Here is a 22,188-nt window from a genome sequence, read left to right as displayed (position 1 = left end):
ATTACTGTTTGTCTCCTTCAGACAACCAGACTGTGAGGTTGATAAGGGTAAGGGCTGCAGGCCGTCTTGTCCTCAGCGCCCATAAACTATTTGTTAAATGAATGAATAAATGAACGACTGGCTCAAGTCCTTGTTTTCATCCCTCCCAATCTCGCGTCTAGCCACGGGAGTCCATTGGCCGCGGCCCTGAAACTTGACCACGCCCCAGGCACACTACGCATGCTCTATCGCAATCCGGCCCCACCTCCGGGCTGAATAGGCACAAACCATTTCCACTCGTCGTACCGGCTGGGGAGGCCGGAGAAAATCTCTTGCAGGGAAAGGATGGAAGTTGCCCTTCCCTTTCCCTGAGAAATGCCCTTAGACTCCGCCTGATGTGTGAGTGTGAGCTATGGCACCGGTGCTAACTCGCGCTTCCGGGCCTCCTCACGCTGCGGAGCCTTTGACTAGATTTCCCCCTCGGTGCTGCGTTGGTACCGTCCGGCCCTATCACGTGGGCGGCAAGATGGCGGCCCCCAGGGCGCTCTAGGAGCATCGCGGGTGGTGGCAGCGGCGGGAGCAGGCCGGTCCGGTAGGTCCTCTGATCCGGGAGCTCGCTGGGGAGTTCCGGCGGCGGGGGAAACGTGGAGGACGCCTCGTTGGGGGTCCCGGCTCTGGGATTCTTTGGCTGGGGGGATCGGAGGGCTTCCTTCTGACAGATCCCGGCGAGCTCTTCCCCACGAATTCTGGAGACTCTGCCTCCGGGGATCTCTTCACTAAAGAGTCAGCACGTGGGGTCCCATGTTGGGCAACCCCTTTCTTGGGGTTCTGGGAGAACCAACCTGTGAGGGATCCAGTACTGGGGGATCCACTTAAACAGAGCTAGAGACACCCAGTTCCTGGGAGTCTCTTCCAAGGAGCGTTGGGGAGCTGGTCGTCGCTGGGGGATCCTGCCAGCAGCCCCAAGGTATGCCGTGTCGGGGCCACCCCTCTCTGAGGGGCGCGTCTAGTTATCGGAGATCTTTTTGTTGGGAATTCTTGGTTTAGAGAATCCTCAAGGGGGCGGATTTCCAGCATCCAGAACGTCTCGTACTCCATCCCTCCCTTACTAATTCTACGTGTCTGTTTCTAAGACACGCCTTCGCAGGGGTGAGCAGATTCCCAGATTCTGCCTTGGTTGGGGGCTGATGCCCTCAACCCCATGTCCATACCCCTGTCCCCCTTCCCATTGAAAAATGGGCCTAATATATGGGTAGCGGGCTTCCAGGTGTACCCCCTTACTTGTCCTCCTGCGTATAGAGGTGGGTGTTGGGCTCCCTGTGGAGATTTTTTTTTAATAAATTTATTTATTTTTGGCTGCGTTGGGTCTTCGTTGCTGCGCGCAGGCTTCCTCTAGTTGCGGCGAGCGGGGGCTGCTCTTCGTTGCGGTGCGCAGGCTTCTCACTGCGGTGGCTTCTCTTGTTGAGGAGAACAGGCTCTAGGCGCGCGGGCTTCAGTAGTTGTGGCACGCGGGCTCAGTAGCTGTGATTCGCGGGCTCTAGAGAGCAGGCTCAGTAGTTATGGCGCACGGACTTGGTTGCTCCACGGCATGTGGGATCTTCCCGGACCAGGGCTCGAACCCGTGTCCCCTGCATTGGCAGGCGGATTCTTAACCACTGCGCCACCAGGGAAGGCCCTCCCTGTGGAAATATTTAATACCAGCTCTGGTTTATCAAGTGCCTACTAAGTACCAGCAGTGGGTACTAAGTGCTCTATGAGCATCATTCCATTCACAGCAACTCTGTGATGTCCATGTGCCCTTTACGCTTATTTACAGAATGATACAGATTTATACTGTGTATAAACCACTCAATACCGTGCCTGGCAGGCAGTGGGTGCCCAGTTCATTCAACAATACTTATTGAGTGCCCGCTGCCATAGCGACAGACACTGTGCTGGGCCTTGGGGATACAACAGCGAACAAAATAGTGTGTGTCTCTCCTTTGTGTCTTGAGGGAGGCCCTGCACAGACCAGGATTCATGAGTCCTGGGTGCTGTCTGCACTTGACTTGCTGTGTGACCCCAGACAGGTCACAGCTCATCTGTGTAGAAGAAAGAGTTGGGTCTCGATGGTCCATGATGCCTTGCCAGCTTGCTCACCCCTGGCTTCTGTGGTTTCTGATGATCACTCTTTTGCATGTCGCCTCCTTTGATGGTCACCTGTGCGCAGGCAGCTGCACTTCCCCCATTATACCTGCTCAGCCCTACTGACGCCTCTGGGAGCTACAGCCTGCTTGTCAGGTTCACGAAGCATGTCATTGGTCTGGAGGATGGAGCCCAGCCTCAGCTGTGTCCTTTAATCTTAATCCATCTATTCAACATGGCGTTTGTGGTTTAGAGCTTGACTCGGGAGTCCAGCTGCCTGGATTTATAACTCTTCAGCGGTTCCTAAGCAAGTGATTCACCTCTCTGTGCTTGTGTGTCCTCTCCAGTAAAACAGTGACAATCATGGTGCTTGTCTCAAAGAGTTATGGCGAGGATGGAATGAGTTCAGGAATGTAAAGGGCTTAGAAGAGATGTGTGGCACATAGCACATCCTTTGTAAATGTCAGATGCTGTTATTATTATGGTCATTTTTCTCACCGAGGAGTTGTGGGCTGGGAGTCCAGCCGTGACCAAGAGAGACTCAGTCCCTGCCTTCAGAGTTCTCAAACGAGGGTTAAGACCAACCATAAGCAGCTAAACCGAAATATCAAATATGATATCTCGTGGTGGTAACTGCTTCAAAGAAAGATAAAGCAGAACAAGACCGGGATCAGGGAAGGCTTCCCCGAGGAGGTGGCATTTGCGACCCAAGGAAATGAGAGAGTGAGCATGGGGGCATTTGGTGAAGAGTGTTCTTGAGGGCTAGAATAGCCCGTGCAGAGACCCTGAAGCAGGACTGTGCCTGGTGTATTGGAGGAACAGTGGGGAAGCCTGGTTGGTGGAGCAGAGTGAGTGAGGGGGAGAGAGGGAGGAGGGGAGGGTGGGGAGGTGATGGGGGCAGGTTGTGCAGGGCCATTGGGACAGTTAAGGAGTTTGGAGTCTTGAGGCCCATAGGAGGATTTTGTGAGGGAGTCACAGGGTCCAGTTTATATACTGAAAGGATTCTTGTATCAGTTACCTGATTTGCTTTGTAACAAATTACCCCATACTTAGTAGCTTTAAAGAATAGTAAACACTGTGGGCCAGGGATCTGGGCCTGGTTTAGCCAGGTGGTTTTGGCTCTCATCTCTTGTGATGTTGCAGTGCAGACACTGGCTAGGGCTGCGTCATCTGAAGGCTGGAGAAGCTGCTCTCAACCCGCTGCTCTCACCTGGCTGTTGGTGGGAGGCCTCGTTCCCCACCACGTGGGCCCCTACATATGGCTGGTTGAGCCTCCTCACAGTATGGCTGCTGGCTTCTGCTAGAGCCAGCAAGGAGGAAGCCACAGTGTCTCTTATGACCCTCAGAAGTCACAGTGCCATTTCTCCCATATCCTGTTATTCATCCAGGTCAGCCCTATTTGGTGTGGGAGGGGGGCCACACAGGACATGGATACCAGGAGGTGGGGGTCATTGAGGGTCATCTTGGGGACCAGCTACCACATTCCCTCTGGCTGCTGTGTAGAGAGCAGACCAGCAGAGGTCATTGCCAGTGGACAGTAAGTCCCCTACATACAAACCTTCAAGTTGCGAACTTTCAAAGATGTGGACGTGCGTTCACATGTCCAGTAAGTTAGTTCATGTGTCCGGCGTACCTTGTCACGTGTGTGCATCCTCTACAAGTGGTTGTGCTTTTGTGTTCTTTACAGTACTGTACAGAGTACAGTAGTACAGTATCTTTATTTCAAGCCCAGGATGTCTGGAAGCAAGCGTAAAAGCAGTGGTGATGTAGCTGGTACTGCTAAGAACCGCCAAGCAATAATGATGGAAACAAAAGTGAAAATAATTGAGAGACTGGGGCCAGGTGAAAACATGGTAGACGTCACTCGTTCTTGTAACATGAATCGTTCAGCCATCAGAACAATTCTAAAGAAGGACAAGATCATGGAACATGTGAAATCTGCTGTACCAATGATGTCGACGATAATACCAAAGAAGTGTGGAAAAGTGATGGAGGAGATAGAGAAACTTCTCAATGTCCTTTATTTATTTTTTTGTTTTTTTTGTTTTGTGTGTGTATTATCTGTGTGAAAAGTATTATAAACCTATTACAGTACTCTGTAGCCGATTATGTTAGTTGGGTACGTAGGCTAACTTTGTTGGACTTATGAACAAATTGGACTTACAGAAGCGCTCTCGGAATGGGAACTCGTTTGTATGTAGGGGACTTCCTGTATAGGCCAGAGGCTCAGAGAGGGAAAGTACCTTAGGGAAGGCCACACAGCAAGTAGGCAGGGTCGGAGCCGGGCTTTGAACCCAGATGCCCAGGCTGGTCAGCAGTTAGGAAACCACCCCCACCCCCGAGGTCCTAACACTGAAACGAACAAGTCAGCGAGCGGCGAAGGGCGCCTCTCACCTGGCCTCTTGGTTTTCTGCCGCAGGTTCTCGAGCCCACGAGTCCCCTGGTTTAGCCCAAGCCCAGCGGCAGCGCCATGGTGACGGAGCAGGAGGTGGAGGGGTTGGGGCAGATGCTGGTGGACCCCCAGAAGCCCCTGCAGGCCCGCTTCCGGGCGTTGTTCACACTGCGCGGGCTCGGGGGTCCAGCAGCCATCTCCTGGATCAGCCGGGCCTTCAGCGACGACTCGGCCCTGCTCAAGCACGAGCTGGCCTACTGCCTGGGTCAGATGCAGGACTCACGCGCCATCCCCGTGCTGGTGGACGTGCTTCGTGACACCCGCCAGGAGCCCATGGTGCGCCACGAGGCAGGTGAGCGGCGGGTGAGGGTGTGGGCTATACCAGGCTGGCTCTGGAAGGGGTGGGCGATAAATATCTTCCCACGATCTCTGTCCCGGGTCTCAACTCTGCCACTGCAGCATAAGAGCCACCCTAAAGCCCAGTCAACAGATGGGCGTGTGGCCGCCAGCCAGTCCAACTTTATGGGCCCTGAGATTTGAATCTCACGTCACTTTTACGCGTCATAAAATGTGATCCTTTTGATTTTGATTTTTTTCTTTCTCTCTCTCTTTTTTTTTTTAATGGCTCACGGGCTTAGTTGCTCCGTGGCATGTGGGATCTTCCCAGACCAGGGATCGAACCCGTGTCCCCTGCATTGGCAGGCGGACTCTCAACCACTACACCACCAGGGAAGTCCCCTTTTGATTTTTAAAAAACCATTTAAAAATGGAAAAAACATTCTTCGTTCATACAAAGACATATGGTGTCTTTCGATGGTGGCCATGGATGGTCAACCCCTGAGGTCACTCATTCAGTTCATTCACCAGACATGTTTATGGACTGCCTGCTGTGGGCCAGGCCCTGTTCTCACAAGGGACACAGACGGCAAACAAGATGGAATAGGAACATCCTTGGCGGGTCTGTGCAGCCAAGGCTGCGTTTGTATTGATATATCCAGTGAGCTCATAGCCAGCAGGGGGTATTGTTTCCATTTGATTGTTTTTGGGCCTTTTTCATATTCTCCATGATAATCTCCAGCTACGCCAGGCTGCCCTGGGGACCTCTCAAGATCCCAATCACCGATGCTGTTGGAGCTCTCCTTACAAAGAATGTTCGACCCCAAACCTCTCTTGTCCCATAAGCGCTGTTAGTTTGAGTGTGTGATTTTGTAGAACACCCAGTCATGTTACGGTGGAAACACTTATGTAAATGCTAAGGAGGAAAATAAAGCAATGGGCGGGATTCGGGTGCTGGAGGTGTTGCCCTTTTTTTTTTTGGCCTCGCCACGGGGCATGTGGGATCCTAGGGATCAAACCCGCACGCCCTGCATTTGACGCGCAGAGTCTTAACCACTGGACCACAGGGGAAGTCTGGTGTTGCCATTTTTAATTGGTGGTTACCAATTAAAAGACCTGAGTGAAGTAAGGGAGTTATCTAGGTAGATGTCTGGGGAGAGGTGCTCCAGGTAGCGGGCACAGCCTTTGCAAAGGCCCTGAGGCAGGATGGTGCTGGTCTGCTGACCGTCCTTGCCCACAGCGCAACTTAAAAACCTTCTCCGGGTTTTCAGGGCTCCCCTTGATGGGCTTGACTCAGCCAACTGTTGTTGGCTCCTTGCCACCTGTGTCCCCAAGTTGTAATGACACGCTTGTCTGTGTCTCCCCTCTAGGCCATGAGCTCTGGGGGTGCGGGCCGGGGCGGGGTCTGAGTCTGGTTCCAGCAAAGCCTGATTTCTGGGGAAGGGACTCTAACTGTCACAGCTTCAGGGCTGGACCGGCTCCAGCTCCAAACCTCAGTGGCTAGAGCGGCCCACAGGATACAGGCAGAGTGATGGGGAGGGGGATCACGGAGGAGGCATTGGTGCTGGTTAGCGCCTCCACCCGCCGAGGCATTCAGGGCGTTTCCCACCCAACCAACACGAGCTCTCTGCCCTGTTCTTCTCAGGGGAGGCCCTGGGGGCCATTGGGAACCCAGAGGTGCTGGAGATCCTGAAGCAGTACTCCACTGACCCTGTCATCGAGGTAACGTGGCCCCTCCCCCACCCCCCCTCTGTACTTCGGGTCCAGGAACCAGCCTCAGACCCTGTGCCTGGTTGCCAGGATAACCACCCAGCCCAGGGATGCCGAGAGAGGACCACTGCCCCACTGGGCAAACCTGAACTCTTGATTCACATGTAGCACCTGCCCTGGTCGGCCGGCCCCGTCCCCCTCTCCCCTCTCCCGGACTCCCACCGGCAGTCCCTGCACCTGTGGGAGATCCCCCAACCCACCCACTTCTCCACTTCTGCCGCCTGGGGCCACCCAGCCTCGTTCAGGGTCTCCCTGCTGCCTTCCTCCTTCCTTCTTTTTTCTTTAAATAACAGCTTTATTGAGATATGTCACATACCATAACATCCACCCTTTGAAAGTGTACACTTGGATGGTTTTTAGTACATCCACAGAGTTGTACAGCCATCACCACTATCTAATTCCAGAACATTCCATCCCCCCCAAAAGGAAACCCCACCCCCATCAGCAGTCACTCCCCACCCCCTCCCTGGCCCCTGACAACCAGGAACCCACCCTCTGTGTCTGTGGATCTGCCTGTTCTGGACGTTTCCCATCAATGGAATCACACACCGTGGGTCCTTCTGTGTCTGGCTTCTCTCACTGAGCATCGTGTTCTCAGGGTCCATCCACGTGGTAGCGAGTGTCAAGGCTTCTCTCCTTTTCATGGCTGAGTGATGCTCCTGTGTGTGGAGGGACCACATTTGTTTATCCATCATCTGTTAACCTACTCTGTGCCTAAAGACTCACCGTTTGTCATCACCTTTAGGACAAAATCCCAAGCCCGCAGGCCCCAAGTAGTCTGGCCCAGCCACCTCAGGTCATCTCTGTTGTTGGCTTTTCCCTGACAGGTCTGGCACGTCCTGCCTCGGGGCCTTTGCACTGGCTGATTCCACCTGATGCCTCTCCCACTGGTTCTGATGTCACCTTCAAGCTAGCCCCTCCTGGCCCTCTGCCCCTGGTCACTCTCTAATCACAGCAGCCCCTGCTGGTTTGTCTCCAGTCTGGAAGGATCAGTTGGTCCTGTGTCTGTTGGCTCCACCCCTGCTAAACCGGGAGCCCTGGGGGCTGGGGGAGGGCCTGGCACATCCACCCCCCTGTCCCCGCAGGTGGCAGAGACGTGCCAGCTGGCCGTCCGGCGGCTGGAGTGGTTGCAGCAGCACAGCGGGGAGCCGGTGGCTCAGGGGCCCTACCTCTCCGTGGATCCAGCCCCATCTGCCAAGGAGCGCGACGTGGGGCGGCTGCGGGTGGCACTGCTGGATGAGGCCCGGCCGCTCTTCGACCGATACCGAGCCATGTTCGCCCTGCGCGACGCTGGCGGGGAGGAGGCTGCCCTGGCGCTGGCCGAGGGTGAGGAGGGGCCCCGGGGGGCAGGGTCGGGGCCCCTTGGGGAGGCCCAGTGGCCACATCTGTCATACGGGGCAGCCCAGCGTCCCAGGGCACTTGCATCCTGGGGCCGGTACTCCTCATTATCCCCTCTTCTCTGTGGAGGAAGCCTAGGCCTAGAGAGGCAGAGATACTTGCCCAAGATCACACAGTGGTCCGAGCAGCAGAGTTGGGATTTGATCCCCAGAGGCCCTGTTTTTTTGTTTTTCGTTTTTGTTTTAAAACTTTTTTTGGCCATGCCGCGAGGCATGCGGGATCTTAGTTCCCCGACTAGGGATCGAACCTGCGCCCCCTGCATTGGAAGCGGAGTCTTAACCGCTGGCCCACCAGGGAATTCCCCAGAGGCCCTGTCATCATTTACTTGTGTCATTTGCATCCCAGCTCTGCAGGGAGCCCCGTGCAAGCCTGCGGGGCTGTGGTTCCCCCACCTGAAAAGGCGGGGGGACTCGGGGAATCCTGGGGTCCCCTGGCACCCGCCCCCATGCCTGAGGTGGTCTGCTTCTGGTCTACAGAGCACTCAGAGGCCCCCTCTGCCCTCCTGGAGCTTCCTGTCTGGCAGAGGAGATGCCCGGCCATCACCATGACCCGGGACCCAGGGGATGCCGGGTGGGAGCACAGAGTGGGTGGGTGGTGGGTTTGTCCTGGGTCATGCTCGGAGCAGGGGCCGCACAGTCTGGCGGGCCTGCTTCAAACCAGCTCTGCCTGAAAAGTGGCATCTGATCGCAGGCAGGTCACTCCCAGGTCCGGCCACGGATCCCCATCAGGAGAAGCGTGGCCTGTCTGGCTGTGGTGGGGTGAAAGGCCCGGGATTCCCAGTGTCACTGATAAGACTCTATCGTGTGTGGAGTCGTGTGGGAAGAAACCCAGAAGCACAAATGCACAACGTGCCTGCAAATAGCACTGGCTGGTGTGAGGACAATGCAGAGTACAGAAGTCCAGGGAGAGGCCGGGAGGGACCCTGGGCCTGGGAAGGAGGAGGCCACGCCCAGTCCGGCCGGAGGGAGGGCGGAGTTCCCAGTGCCTGGCTGGCCCCTCGCTGCTTCTCCTGCCCCGTGTCTCCGGGCCCTCCCTCTGGGCAGCGCTGAGCACTAGGGCGGGGTGTCCTGGAGACGGGGAACCCTTTCCACCCCTCTTGGACACTTCTGTCCCCAGGCTGCCCCGCCCCAGGTCCCCTCCTGTCCCGATGGCGCCCCCAGCCTGCAACTCTCTCTCCTGCAGGCCTGTGCTGCGGCAGTGCCCTTTTCCGCCACGAGATCGGCTACGTCCTGGGCCAGCTGCAGCACGAGGCGGCCGTGCCCCAGCTGGCGGCAGCCCTGGCGCGACCCGCCGAGAACCCCATGGTGCGGCACGAGTGCGCAGAGGCCCTGGGGGCCATCGCCCGGCCCGCCTGCCTGGCCGCCCTGCGGGCCCATGCAGCAGACCCCGAGCGTGTGGTGCGGGAGAGCTGCGAGGTGGCCCTGGACATGTACGAGTATGAGACGGGGCCGGCCTTCCAGTACGCGGACGCGCTGGAGCACCTGCGCCCACCCCCCTCCTAGGGCCGCGCCCGGCTGTCTCCCTTGAGGACTCTGCCCATAAACCGTGTTGGAATGAATTGCATCTCGCTTCCCTGCTTCCCAGCCGCTTTCGCATCTTGAACCCCCGAGTGGACTGCAGGCTCCCCGGGGCCAGGCTGAAGTCTCTTCTCTGCCCCTCTGAGTGCAGGGCTGCAGTGTTGGCGTGGGAGGGGTATCTAGGGGGTCCAGGGACAGGGCTGTGCTCTGGGGGGTTGGGGTGCTGTGGCCCAGCTTCTCTAGGAATGAGGGGGTGCAGGGAAAGGTGCTGTGGGCAAGCCTGTCCCCGTCGGGCCTGGGCAGGGTCTGGGGGCGTCAGAGAGCTGTCCTTGGGGTGGGCAGGTGGTCCCTGGTTGGGGTGGCCTGGGCTGGAGCTCAGGGAGGGACAAGCAGGTCTCAGGACATTCCCCAATGGACTACTAAATTATTTTTGCCAAGCGATGACTCTCAGAGTGTGTTGGGGGGCCTCTGGGGTGAGGGTCAGCTGCTCTAAAGGAACATATCCTAAGTGTGGGGGGCCAGGGCGTTTGGAGAGCTCAGCTCTGGGATCTGCCCTGCCCCAGACACTGTATGACCGACACAAGCCTGTGGCCCTGTTTCACATCAGTTCCCAGGGGTAAAATCTGCCCAGCCAGATCCCCCAAAGGGGGTGAGGGGGAACAGCCCTGTATCCTGGCCCTCTCCAAACCTCATCCTCACCTACTCCTATTGGGGGCATAGGGGAAGGGGTTTAGTGGTATGACTAAGAGTCCGGGCTATGAGTTCCCATCCTACCTACCTCCCTTACTTCCTCCTCATGCAGTCTCAAGCAGCCCATTTACCACTCTATAAAATGGGTGTTAACAAGAGAACCTAATTTTACATGTGAGGCATTTTCCACACCAAGCAATTCTCCGTTTCTCCGTGGATGTCAGCTGGGTGTCCTGCAATTCAGTTCAGTTCTGACACTATCTACCCTGGATCAGTGCAGACCCTCCAGGTTCAGGGTTCAGTCCTGCAGGACTACCCCCACTTCAGATGCAGGTCCCAAGTCCGGACCTCCCATCCTTCTGACAGACTGGTTATGAATTGGGGTTCCCACCACCCCTGCTCACATTTGATGATTTGCAAGAATGGCTCACAGAATCAGGAAAGCACTTTACTTAACCTGTTTATCATAAACGAGGCAAATGAACAGCCAGATGAAGAGGCACAAGGTCTGAAGGGTCGGAAACACAGGAGCTTCTGTCCCCGTGGAGTTTGGGGTGGATGCTTTTAACCTGCTCAGAAGCCCTCCAAGCCCCTTCCTGTAGGATTTTTATGGAGGTTCCATCACGTGGGCATGATTTGGCAAATCACTGGCCATTGGCAATAAGCTCAGTCCCCAGCCCCTCTCCTCTCCCTGAGGGGTGGGGCTGAAAGTTCCATCTCTCTAATCCCAGGGTCAGTTCCCCTGGCCACCAGCCCCCATCCCGAAGCTGCCACGCCCCCGCCCTCATTAGCATACACGCAGGCGTGGTGGAAAGGGGCTGATTATGAACCACAAAGGAGGCTCCCCTCTCCCCCATCACTCAGGAAATTACACGGTCCTGGGAGCTCCAAGCCAGGAACCAGGACGAAGACCAAACAGATCTCTTGTTATCTCACAGCGTCACCCTCGGGCGCTAGCTGCGGGCCCCCTCCCCCATTTATCCCCTGGCCCCCAGCCCCTCTCGCCAACTCGGCCACCACTTCAGCCTTTCTCCCTTCTCCAGTTTTCTCTCTGCCCGTCAGCATAGACAGGCTGTAATTTTTTTTTCTTTTTTGAATTTTATTTATTTTTTATACAGCAGGTTCTTATTAGTTATCTATTTTATACATATTAGTGTGTATATGTCAATCCCAATCTACCAATTCATCCCATCACCACCCCCTCCGCCATTTTCCCCCCTTCAAGCTGTAATTTCTTAAAAACATGAACCACCACCATCCACAGCCCTTCCTGACTCCATGACTTGCAGCTCTCTCAAACCTGCGCCAACTAGGACCGCCCCTCCTGTCCCCAGAACCGTCCTTGCCCACAGGTGACCTCCCAGTGTCGAAATATGGTGGTCACATCTCAGTCTGCGCCCTCCCCCTCTCAGCAGCCTCTGATCCGGCCAGCCACCCTGTTCCTGGGAAATTCTCAGGGACTCCGCCTCTGGGCCCGCCTCCATCTCCCGTTCCTCTCCCTCACTGGCCCAGGGCTGAGTCCTCCGGCCCCACCCACAACCCCGCCCGGGCGGTCTCATCCACTCTTGGGGCTCGAACCCCATCTATGTCCCAATGACGCCCACTGTCCTGACTCCAGCCCGGGGCCTCCTCTGAGCTCTTGACTCGGGGTCCAGTTTGGACATCTCCACTTAGATATCGATGAGGCATCCCAAACTTAGTATGTCCTTAGAATTCGTCGTTACCTCCCAAAGTGGCTCCTCCCACAGGAAATGGAACCTCTATCATTTCAGGTGCTCAGCCTGCAAACATCGGGGTTTGATCAGTTTAAGATCTACCCCAGCTCTGTCCATTGCCCCCCCCCCCGCCAAGCCTCTGCCTCCACCTGGTCCAGCATCATTATTGCCCACCTGGACCAGCTCAATCCCTCCTCCCCATCCCTGGCTCCCATCCTCAGCCCACAGTCTGTCTTCCCCAGAGAAGCCACCTGAGGGCGCCCGTGAGCACCTGAGTCGGGTCCATCGTCGCCCCTACAGTCTGTCTTCCCCTCAGCAGCCACCGGAGGGCGCCCGTGAGCACCTGAGTCAGGTCCCGTCCAGCAAGCCCAGCAAAGTCCTGCCCCAGGTCCTTTGCACTGAATATTTCCTCTGCCTGGAAAGCTTTGGTACTCCCATGGCCGGTTCCCTTCCTCCTCTGGGTCTCTGCTCAAATGTCATCTGAACATGGTCTTGGCTGCTCTACTGTGAGAGGCTGCTCTATTAGACCATGGTCTCCCCCCACAGTACCCTCAAACCACTCTTTGCTTTCTAACACAATATATCATTTACTCTAAGGTTATGCATTTCTCAGAGTCTATCTCTCCATCTTGAACGTCAGCTCCACGAGAGCAGGGATTTTCCCAGAAGAGGGAGCATCCTGTGCAAAGGCCCTGAGGTGGGGATGGACGTGCAGGGTAGCACCTGGCATGGTTGGAGCTGAGCAAGGGAGGGGGCCAGTGGGCGGAAGTGATTTGCAACGTGATCCATCCAGGCAGATGGAGGCCGTGGGGGAGCCCCAAATCCTCTTACCCAAAAGCTCCTTAATACTTCCGCCCGGCGGGTCACCACCTGGCCGACCCCTGCTCCAGGTGGCTGCCATGCCAGTGCTGGCAGTCGAGGAGGGGATGGAGGGCTGGAGCCCGGCCTCGCCACTCTACGAGGAGTACCGCCCACCGCCGCTGGACACCATCCGCCTCCCCAGGTACGCGCTGTACCTGCTTCTGGCTGCATTCGTCGTGGTGGCCGTAGCCTATGCCATTGTCGGGCATCTCATCAAGGACCTCGCCCACGACCTGGCCGGTGAGCCACTACCCACTACGAGCCTGGATTGGGCTAGTGCTGGGCCACTTGGTGGGGGGGTGTCCGAGGGCCTCTCCTTGCCAGGGAGGGGGCAGAGGGTGGCCGGGCCCGGGGATGCTCCTCACCAGCCTCCTGCCTCAGACTGGGCATTCGGCCCGAAGCCGCACCAGGAGGATGCCCCCCGGGAGCTGCCCGAGAGCCCCGAGGACGAGAGTCTGGAGGAGCTGGACCTGCAGCTGGCGCTGGCCTGGCGGGTTGACGAGGACGCTGCTTGGGGCAGCGAGGGGGCCCCCGCAGAAGCCACCGCCCGGCCCTGCCACCACCCCTCCATCGCCTTCAAAGACCCACCAGCCCGAAGCTCCTTCTGGAAGCTGGGCTGAGCCGGGCCCTGCCCTCCAGCCTGGGAGCCGGTTCCAGCCCCTTTGGCGGTTGTATAAACCGGACTTGTGCCCATCGGACCCCTTTCACCTTTGATCTGCGCTGTCTTGACAGAGAACGTTCTCTTTCTTGGCTGGTGGACTCTAGTGGCTGGACACTGAATTTTTTTTAATTAATTTATTTTATTTTTAATTTATTTTTGGCTGTGTTGGGTCTTCATTGCTGTGCGCGGGCTTTCTCTAGTTGCGGCGAGTGGGGGCTACTCTTCATTGCGGTGCGTGGGCTTCTTCTCATTGCGGTGGCTTCTCTTGTTGTGGAGCACGGGCTCTAGGCGCGTGGGCTTCAGTAGTTGTGGCATGTGGGCACAGTAGTTGTGGCTCGCGGGCTCTAGAGTGCAGGCTCAGTAGTTGTGGTGCATGGGCTTAGTTGCTCTGTGGCATGTGGGATCTTCCCGGACCAGGGCTTGAACCCATGTCCTCTGCATTGGCAGGCGGATTCTTGACCACTGCGCCACCAGGGAAGCCCTGGACACTGATTTATTTCCACACTCTGGTTTCCCCCATAGTCCCAGAGCCTAACTCCACCCGGCCTCCACCAAGCCCTTGGCAACCTGTAAACCAAAAAATACTAAGAAGATTAAAAATAATAATAACAACAATAATAGTAGCCAACCCTTAGCTAGAGCTTCGAATGTGCCTGCTGTTGTATGCTAAGCAACCCTTTTCCTTGTATTAACGTTATCTCGTTAAATCCTCTGAGGTATGATTTATTGCACCCATTTATCAGATGGGAAAACAGAGGCACACAGCCCAGAAATGACTCGGTCAGAGTAGAGAGAACGTTTTGCGGAAAGAGGCTGGCCCAGCGACCTGCCTCGGAAAGCAGAAGCCTGCTCCGCTGGGCTCCTCCACCTCAGAATCTTCTCAGCTCCCGTCTCTCACCTCATTCCTGGTTCGGCAGCTGGATGGGTCTGTCTTTGGGGGTCCTGACTTCCTAACTAGACTGAGGGCTTCCTTCGCTCCTGAGTTTTGCATGGGCTGGGGCGCACAGTAGGAGCTTCACCTGTGCCTGCCTGGCTGGTCGAACTGGGCTTGTCCTGGGCTCCACTGAGTGGCCCTCGGGCACAGCGACCGTGGTCAGACCTCGGGAAGGGAGGGGGCTCCAGGAATTCACAGGCACTCCGTACATGTGTGGGCAATGATGCTGGTGCTCCCCCTGCCCCTAGGCGTCCGATGGAGGTCTCAGGCCTGGAGAAGGGCCAGGCCTCCCCATCCCAGCCTTCCTGCCATGTGCTTGGGCTGTGGCTGTCCCGTGGCAGCTGGGGTGGGGTCCCCATTCGCCCGGGCAGGGCCCCCTATCTAATCAACCTGGGGATCAAGGTTGACACGCAGGAGAGCCAGGAATCTGAGTCATCAGCTATCCCAGGGGCCCCGTTCTCCGACCACACGGTAGCAACTGGGTTTGGAGGTGGATGGTGGCCCATCCCTTCTTGCCCTGTTTGCTCCCCCTGGAGCTGGCTGTGGGTCCCCAGGGGTCGGGGACCCAAGAGGAGCCAGTATAAGCTGGTGGTGGGAGAGACCCGCGTTTACATCTAGCTCTGGCTGCTTCTGCCCAGCCTGATGCTCCTGGCTTCCCTGGCTTCTCTGTAAAACGCAGGTGGCAAAATTTCATGGTGCATGCAGAGAAAGGATCGTAATGATGTGTAAAAGCACTGAGTCGGGAAGGAAGCTCAGGGCCAGTTCAGCCCGGCGCCTGTGGCGGGGAGCCTGGGGACACTGAGGCTGGCGGTCTTGGGTGGGGTGCAGGGCAGAGGGGCCGGACTCCCGTGTTAATCGTTACACCAGGTCCAGAGTCTGCCCTCCTGGAAGGCAGGGGAGAGGGGGTGGATGCCAACCAGGTGGGGCAAAGGGAGGGGCCCTCTGATCTGGGCCTGCCCCGCCCCCAGACCTGCCTGCCCCCTTATCAGGGGCTGGGCAGGGTCTCCCCTGATCCTGACCAGACTGCGCACTCCCATCCCTGGACTGCTGGATCCTCCGTGCCATGGGGACCCTGGAGACCCTTCTCCTGCTCAGCGCCCTGCTCCTGTCGCCGGCTGAGGCCCAGCAGGGTAGGGCTCCGACCTCTGGGGCGGGGGCGGGAGGACGGGTTGTGGGGATGGGCTTGGACACAGGCTCGCCATCTCCCCCTTTGATGAAAAACCAAGGCCTCCGAGTGGGCAGGCAGAAGAGGAATGGGGTCAGGCCCCTCTTGGAGGCAGCCTCCCTAACTCTCCCACTCCCTCTGGGCCTCCCACCTCATCCCTGAGCACCCCTTCCTCTCAGAGCCCCGTCCCCTTCTCTAAAACCCACCTGGGTCACTGCCTGGGACCTGGGTTCAATCCCTGGTCAGGGAACTAAGGTCCCAAAAGCTGCGGTGCAGCCAAAAAAAAAAAAAAAAAAGAAAGAAAAATTTTAAAGGACTTCCCCGGCGGTCCAGTGGTTAAGACTTAGTGCTTCCACTGCAGGGGGCACGGGGCACGGGTTTGATCCCTGGTCGGGTAACTAAGATCCTGCATGCCGCAGGGCGCAGTCAAAAAACAAAAACAAAACCACCTGTGAAACCCAGCCCCTTTCCAAGACTCCTCTGTCTGAGCATCCCCTGCACCCTTCGCCCCCTGTCCTTTCGGGGGCCCCCCACCTTTCCCATTTCTGAGTCTCCTCTGCCCCAACCTCCTAACAGCCTCAGAGCGCCATCTGAAGCCATGGCTGGTGGGCCTGGCTGCTGTCGTGGTGTTCCTGTTCATCGTCTTCATCCTCATGCTGGCCAACCATATCTGGTGCTCCAAAGAGAGGTGGGAGCCCCTTTCCCCACCCTCCAGCTCCTCCCCACACCCCAAAGCGCTGGGCACCCCCTCCTACCTCATGACCCTCTCTGGTCCCTTTCTTGTCTCCCCATTTCCCTGCTCCCCCTGCTCCCACAGCTCAGGACAGCCATGCAGCCCCCCTCTCTTGCTTCCTGGAGTCCCCCCAGCCTGGGGGAGACTGAGGCTGAGGCTGCCCCCACTTCCCACCCTTCACCCGCCCTCACCCCTCCATCTCCATCTCTTCTGCAGAACCGAGGATGAAGAGGAGTCCGCATTCAGGATGGATCCCTGCTCGAACGAGGAGGTGGACCTGAGGTACTGCCGTGTGAGCATGTGTAGACGTGTGTGGGGGTCAGGGGGTCTGCGTGAGGCCCCTCCTCGAGGAGGGGAGGGGTGGGTGTGCGCGGATGACCTCTTTCTGTCCTTGAACACCTCAAGCACGTTCCTGCCCCAGGGTCTTTGCACTTACTGTTGGTTCTACTTTGTACACCTTTCCCCATATCTTCTGGCTGGCTCCATCTCTCCTTCAGTCCCTGCTCAGATGTTTCTTCCTCACAGAAGCCCACCTTGACCACCAGCCTTCCTCACACTCTCTCCGCCACAGCCCTGCATCTGTCTTTGCATGTATCACCAGCTGAAATTATCTTAGTCATTTACCGGTTTCTCGACACTAGATAGTGGCTTCCAGTAAGTGAACAGAACTTAGCTTTGGTCCTGGCTCTGGCCCCAGGGCCTGGCACAGGGCCTGGCACACAGTAGGCACTTAATAAATACCTGTTGAACAAGACTGTGGTGTGGGATTGTGTAGGGACTGTGCACAAGTGTGTGATTTGGTGTGGGTGACTCTCCTGGGCTCAGTGTCTCCCATGATCCTGGCTCAGGGATGCAGGCAGGGCTGGGGGCTCTTTCAGGGCAAGATCCCAATTTGGGCAAAGGCTTGGGGACAGAAGTAGGAGCTCAGGAGCTGGGAGGACACTATCCTGGCTGGGAGATTCTCAGCTGAGCCCAAGATGCCTGAGGGACAGGTGTGGGCCAGACTGTGCTTTGTCTACGACCCAGCTCAGCCCCAGTAAAATGTGATTCCTACTCCCAGGATGTGCTGGAGGTTCCAGATCCCACAGGCGCTCCTAATTTGTAGTTTCCTCCCTGCCTTATTCATTCCTCCATCCATCCATCCATCCATCCACGCATCCACCCATCCACCCACCCACCCATCCATCCATGCATGCATCCGTCCATGCATCCTCCCATCCATGCATCCTCCCATCCTTCCTTCCTTCCTTCCTTCCTTCCTTCCTCCCACCCACCCACCCTTCCATGGGACAATTGAACCTTAGTTTCTGCCTTTGTGAAATGGAAATAACAAGGCTGCCTTGTTAGGGCTGTTTTGAAGATTCAACAAAGATTCTTTTTGTAAAGCGCTCATCATAAGACCTGGCACAGGTAAGTGTTCGTTAAATGGGAGTGACTGTTTCTTATTGTGGTCTGGGGCCTTTGTGTCCCTACAGTAAAGAAGACAAGAAGGGGAAGAAAGAGAAGGAGAAAAAGGCCGAGAAGGAAGGAGAGAGTAACTTGGGGCTGGAGCTGGAGGAGAAAGAGGAGCGCAGAGACCAGGAGAAAGTCAAGAACATGGCTATGTGAAGACTCCTCAGCCGCTGCCTCCAGGCAGCCCCCCAGGGGTGCCCCTTCCACACCCTAGAAGCAATGACCTGAACCTGAAGCCACTGCAGTGACTCCATCTGGGGTTGAGAGTACAGCGTCCTGAATGAAGAGGCTTGGGACCACCCCTCCCCGCTCAAGGAGGGATCTTTGTGCGTTATGTGGTCTATATGTGTTATGATTTGTACCACCTGGTGATTCTTCTTGCATTCGGAGAGCACTCCTGGTTACTGAGAAAACCCAACCCCTGCAATTTCATGGCCCCACCTGCTTCTACCCATTGCCTGATTTCTTTGCCCTCTGCCTGATATCTATCTGCCAGAGCCTCCTCCCTCCCACTCAGCTTCAGGACCAGTATTGGCCAGGGACTGCCTCTTGGTGAAGAGCCCTTCAGAAGGGCTACTGTCAGCCCGTGGGACTTAGTTTCCCCTTGAGGAGACAGCTTTTGGGGTTGGGGGTAACGCCCAGGCAAGGGTGGGAAACCAAACTCCACGGTGCCCAGATACCCTGGGCAGATTAAGCGCTCCCCCTGCAATCTCGATTCTGCTGTCCCGAGCCCCGAGGGCCGTCTCCTAGGAAAGCCTTGCTTCCCCCCGCCCCAACCCAGGGTTTTGGGTCACGTGACTCCATTTCTGGGAACTGGGTCTTGGAGGGTGCGGTGCCCCCGCGTGCGCGACCTTGGAAAGGGATCTTGGAAAGGTGCTCCCTGTTTCCAACCTCCCCCCTCTCCTCACTTTCTACGGGCCCTGGACCTTGCCCTGGATGTTAACCATTTCCTAATGAGAACTTTGATAAAGGCTGGCATTTAGGGCTCCCTTTTGGAGCAGGTAGCTGCCGTTGATAGGATCCAGTCCAGAAGGCGGGGAGCTTCTGTCTGAGAACATCCCAGGATTGTCCACTAGGGGGCAGAAAAACCATAAATTAAAAAAATGTAATAATCTCCCTAATAGGTGCTCCCACTGAACGCCTAGCATCCTTATGGTCTCCGTCTCGGTCAGTTTGCAATTAGTCTCATTTTCCGGCTGAAAATACTGAGACTTAGAAAGAAGGAAGCCACTGGCCCAGCTCTCCCTGGCTGTTGCTGGCAGAGCTGGGATGGAAGCCCAGGCTGCCCAAAGGATGGGGCATGTGCAGGCTCTGGCTAAGGTCAAATTTGGAGGTTCATGTCCCAGGATGGGAGAGGGTTGGGGTAGGGGGCGTTCCTAGCTGGGAGAACTATGTTCTTTGGGGATGCTGTGTGGCCAAGGGGAAGTGGCCTGACCTCTCTGAGCCTCGAGTTGTCTCCTCTTCTGCAACGTGAGGACAAGAGTTCTGACCGTCAGAGTGTGAGGCTTGAAGGAGGTGCCGGAGCTCAAGAGCCACTGCAAGACCTGGCACATAGCAGGCGCTCAGGAAATGAGTTCCCCATCTTTCCTGAGCCCCCCCTCCCATGTCCCTGGCCGTGGGGAGTGACAGGGTCAGGATAGGCCTCAGGGAGATGGGGGCTAGGACGGACGCTTGGGACCCTGAGCCCCTCCCCATGGTGCCCGGAACCCAGTGAGGGGGCCCTACCCCCGACTTCCTGCGGCACCGGCCACATCCTGCCCTGGGGTGCCCTGCGCAGGCCACTTCCCCCTCTGGCTGGGGCGGCAACCTGCTGGACAGGGGCGAGGACAGACGGAGAAGGATGGATAGATTCTGGACGACCCCTGGCCAATTCTCCCTTCTCGCAGCTCTGGTCCCGAGGCTGGTTCAGGCCCAACCCTGTAAGGCTCTGGGAGGGAGTGGGAGTGCGGTGGGGAAGAAAGTCCCAAGCTGGCGGCCAGGCTGCTGACCTCGCCTTGCTCCCACCCGCAGTGGCCCACCGGAAGCCGTGGCTGGTGGGGCTAGGGGCTGCGTTGGCCTCCCTGTTCCTCATCTTTGTCCTCACCTTGGTCTATGCCATCTGGTGCAGCGAGCCCGGGGACAGGTGGGTCCTCATCTTTCTGAGCCCCTCCCTCTCGAAATCTCGAAATCTCTCCTCTGTAAGCCCCTCCCCTCTATGAGTCCCGCCCCCTAAGCCCCTCCCCGTGTCGGGCCCCCTCTTAGCCCCTCCCCTCTGCGAACATCCTCCAAGGAAGCCGGGCAGGACCAGGGGGTAATTCTTTTTTTTCTTTTTTTTATAAATTTATTTATTTATTTATGGCTGTGTTGGGTCTTCGTTTCTGTGCGAGGGCTTTCTCTAGTTGCAGAGAGCGGGGGCCACTCTTCATCGCGGTGCGCGGGCCTCTCACTATCGCGGCCTCTCTTGTTGTGGAGCACAGGCTCCAGACGCGCAGGCTCAGTAGCTGTGGCTCACGGGCTCTGTTGCTCCGCGGCATGTGGGATCTTCCCGGACCAGGGCTCGAACCCGTGTCCCCTGCATTGGCAGGCAGATTCTCAACCACTGTGCCACCAGGGAAGCCCCAGGGGGTAATTCTTTGATTCAGAATCCATGGGGGCCTCACATAACCTCACTCTCTTCTGTCCTGACTGCCGACCTGCAAAATGAGGGTGGCTTCCTCACAGAGAAGCCCATCCCTAATATGTGTTTCAGTTGGGGTCTGTAAAATCTTTTTTGGGGGGAAGGGGTCTGTAAAGTCTTTTTTGGGGGGAGGGGGTCTGTAAAGTCTTTTTTGGGGGAGGGGGTCTGTAAAGCCTTTATCACCCCCCACGCGAAACCCATCCATTTATCCATCCACCTGTCCTTCCCTTCCTCCCTCCAGCCGTCCATCATCCATCCATGCATCAGCCCTCCCTCCCTGTCTCCCTCTGTTTCTCTCTCCTTCCCTCCCTCCAGCATCCAACCACCCACCTTCCCACCACCCATCCACCCATCCGTCGGTCCATCCCCCATCTCTCTGCCTGTCCACTAACCCACGGTTTTGAAACCCCTTATTGGTTTTGGCTCATGCAGCTCACCTATGGGCTCAAGCACTTCCTTCGTGTTCAAACGGGGCTGGTGTCCTAAGCTGCCTGAGCCTCGTTGTCCCCTTCCTTACCATGGGAACAACAAGGGTGCCTGCAGGACTCAGAGGTTCTGTGAGCATTGTAAGAAGCCCGGAACACTGTCTGTCCTTATTAACTTGGGTTACCTGGGCCCTTCTTGTCTCCACAGCAATAAAGAGGAGGAAGAGGAGACTGTGAGAAATGAGGAGAAGGAGGGAGAGGGCGACTGGGGGTTGGAAATGGAGGAGAGAGGGGCCTCCGAACCATGAAGCAATGGCAAGCTCCTCCCCGTGAAGGTTTCCCACTCATCTCCTCCAGGCAGCCACCCAAAGATGCCCCAGTGCCTTCTCCATACCCTATCAGCAAGGACCCGGCCTTGGGGCCAGTGAGATAACTCCATCTGGGATTCAGGGTAAAGTGGCCCTTGAGTGCAGAGGACTGAGGACCTGCCCCAAGTCCCTCTTGGAGGGCTCTCTGCGCGTTACCTGGTCGCCCCGTACCCGTTCCCAAGCTTGGTCTCCACCTGATGATTCTTCTTGAGCTTGGAGGACACCCCTGGTACAAGGAACAACCCACCTCCCCGAGACCCCCTGCTATCTCGTATCTCTACCCAGTCTGCATCGCTGGCAGCTTTTGGCCCTTTTGATTTCTTCTCCCACCTCCCATTTCTATTGCCCTTTGGATATCATCGGAGAAGCCAGGTCCTCCTCTTGCCCACCTGCAAGCTCTTCCAAGAGTTTTCCAGGCCTGCTTCGACGAATCCATAGGAGTCACTTGTCTCCCAGCCCCCCTCCTGGCCTCGGCTTGTTACTCCTGAACGTGAACTTTGAGCTGGCTCAGAGCAAGGCCGTTTCCTGGGAGATGAGGGCTCCTCCTACCTTGTGCTGATTTCGGGGCACAGTCCTGGAGGCTGGGACTCCCAGGGCCTGGGGTGAGGGTGCAGGAGTGAGAGTAGTGGGGGGGGGGAGCAGCAGCACCACCCCTTCTTCCAGTCCTGCACTCCTTGTGGGGAGGCGCCATGGAGAAGGGGAAGGAGTTGGAGTCCCCACTTCTTTGCTGTGTAGCCCCGAGGCAAGTAACTTAACCTCTCTGTGCCTAAGTGTCCTGTCCTGTAAAAGGGGAGGATAATAGATTCTTCACAAGTCGTCATGAGGTTTGAATGAAATACGGTCTACAGAAATCCTGAGCGCAGAACCCAGCAGCCCAAAAGCGTCTAATAAATGTCGGCTTTTTGTTATGCTGAAATGGTGAAGATGGAGCGGGGCAAATGGGCCTCCCACCACAGACTCGGGGGATCCTGAAGGTCAGAGGGTGTTTTCCGACGGCAGCTCTGGGAGGGCA

At 56.8% G+C, this 22,188-nt stretch overlaps 4 protein-coding genes across 5 annotated transcripts; all 4 read left to right on the top strand.

Moving 5' to 3' along the window:
• Nucleotides 1-270: 270 nt before the first annotated feature.
• On the top strand, nucleotides 271-9,557 carry DOHH (deoxyhypusine hydroxylase). 2 transcript variants are annotated; one of them, XM_081231163.1, is made up of 5 exons: nucleotides 271-571; nucleotides 4,523-4,847; nucleotides 6,477-6,553; nucleotides 7,687-7,927; nucleotides 9,182-9,557. In XM_081231163.1, the coding sequence occupies exons 2-5, from the start codon at nucleotides 4,574-4,576 to the stop codon at nucleotides 9,499-9,501; spliced, it is 912 nt and encodes a 303-aa protein (XP_081087289.1). In that variant the 5' UTR covers nucleotides 271-571; nucleotides 4,523-4,573; the 3' UTR covers nucleotides 9,502-9,557. The 2 variants fall into 2 exon arrangements, with proteins under 2 accessions (XP_081087289.1, XP_081087290.1); XM_081231164.1 differs by lacking the exon at nucleotides 271-571 and adding an exon at nucleotides 624-946.
• A 2,966-nt stretch (nucleotides 9,558-12,523) lies between these two features.
• SMIM44 (small integral membrane protein 44) lies at nucleotides 12,524-13,467 on the top strand. Its single transcript, XM_081232949.1, has 3 exons — nucleotides 12,524-12,618; nucleotides 12,812-13,022; nucleotides 13,164-13,467. Exons 2-3 carry the CDS (start codon nucleotides 12,821-12,823, stop codon nucleotides 13,400-13,402), a joined length of 441 nt encoding a protein of 146 aa, XP_081089075.1. The 5' UTR covers nucleotides 12,524-12,618; nucleotides 12,812-12,820; the 3' UTR covers nucleotides 13,403-13,467.
• A 1,785-nt stretch (nucleotides 13,468-15,252) lies between these two features.
• On the top strand, nucleotides 15,253-18,202 carry LOC308615387 (small integral membrane protein 24-like). The gene is made up of 4 exons (XM_081230781.1): nucleotides 15,253-15,507; nucleotides 16,119-16,230; nucleotides 16,492-16,557; nucleotides 17,751-18,202. Exons 1-4 carry the CDS (start codon nucleotides 15,441-15,443, stop codon nucleotides 17,881-17,883), a joined length of 378 nt encoding a protein of 125 aa, XP_081086907.1. The 5' UTR covers nucleotides 15,253-15,440; the 3' UTR covers nucleotides 17,884-18,202.
• A 1,291-nt stretch (nucleotides 18,203-19,493) lies between these two features.
• SMIM24 (small integral membrane protein 24) lies at nucleotides 19,494-22,092 on the top strand. Its single transcript, XM_081230782.1, has 3 exons — nucleotides 19,494-19,646; nucleotides 19,738-19,849; nucleotides 21,017-22,092. Exons 1-3 carry the CDS (start codon nucleotides 19,568-19,570, stop codon nucleotides 21,114-21,116), a joined length of 291 nt encoding a protein of 96 aa, XP_081086908.1. The 5' UTR covers nucleotides 19,494-19,567; the 3' UTR covers nucleotides 21,117-22,092.
• Nucleotides 22,093-22,188: the final 96 nt, after the last annotated feature.

Source organism: Mesoplodon bidens (assembly GCF_964165515.1).
Source record: "Mesoplodon bidens genome assembly, chromosome: 4".
Lineage (NCBI taxonomy): Eukaryota > Metazoa > Chordata > Mammalia > Artiodactyla > Ziphiidae > Mesoplodon > Mesoplodon bidens.
Note: the sequence above shows the minus strand (reverse complement) of the source record. Positions and strands in the feature narration are given on the sequence as shown.

Excerpts from the sequence above, each read along its gene's own strand:
- SMIM44 (XM_081232949.1), top strand. The coding sequence starts at position 12,821 with ATGCCAGTGCTGGCAGTCGAGGAGGGGATGGAGGGCTGGAGCCCGGCC. Across the intron at positions 13,023-13,163 it reads CCTCGCCCACGACCTGGCCG|ACTGGGCATTCGGCCCGAAG; the intron begins GTGAGCCACTAC and ends CTCCTGCCTCAG.
- LOC308615387 (XM_081230781.1), top strand. The coding sequence starts at position 15,441 with ATGGGGACCCTGGAGACCCTTCTCCTGCTCAGCGCCCTGCTCCTGTCG. Across the intron at positions 15,508-16,118 it reads GCCGGCTGAGGCCCAGCAGG|CCTCAGAGCGCCATCTGAAG; the intron begins GTAGGGCTCCGA and ends ACCTCCTAACAG. Across the intron at positions 16,558-17,750 it reads AACGAGGAGGTGGACCTGAG|TAAAGAAGACAAGAAGGGGA; the intron begins GTACTGCCGTGT and ends GTGTCCCTACAG.
- SMIM24 (XM_081230782.1), top strand. The coding sequence starts at position 19,568 with ATGGATAGATTCTGGACGACCCCTGGCCAATTCTCCCTTCTCGCAGCT. Across the intron at positions 19,647-19,737 it reads GCTGGTTCAGGCCCAACCCT|TGGCCCACCGGAAGCCGTGG; the intron begins GTAAGGCTCTGG and ends TCCCACCCGCAG. Across the intron at positions 19,850-21,016 it reads TGCAGCGAGCCCGGGGACAG|CAATAAAGAGGAGGAAGAGG; the intron begins GTGGGTCCTCAT and ends TTGTCTCCACAG.
- DOHH (XM_081231163.1), top strand. The coding sequence starts at position 4,574 with ATGGTGACGGAGCAGGAGGTGGAGGGGTTGGGGCAGATGCTGGTGGAC. Across the intron at positions 4,848-6,476 it reads CATGGTGCGCCACGAGGCAG|GGGAGGCCCTGGGGGCCATT; the intron begins GTGAGCGGCGGG and ends TGTTCTTCTCAG. Across the intron at positions 7,928-9,181 it reads TGCCCTGGCGCTGGCCGAGG|GCCTGTGCTGCGGCAGTGCC; the intron begins GTGAGGAGGGGC and ends TCTCTCCTGCAG.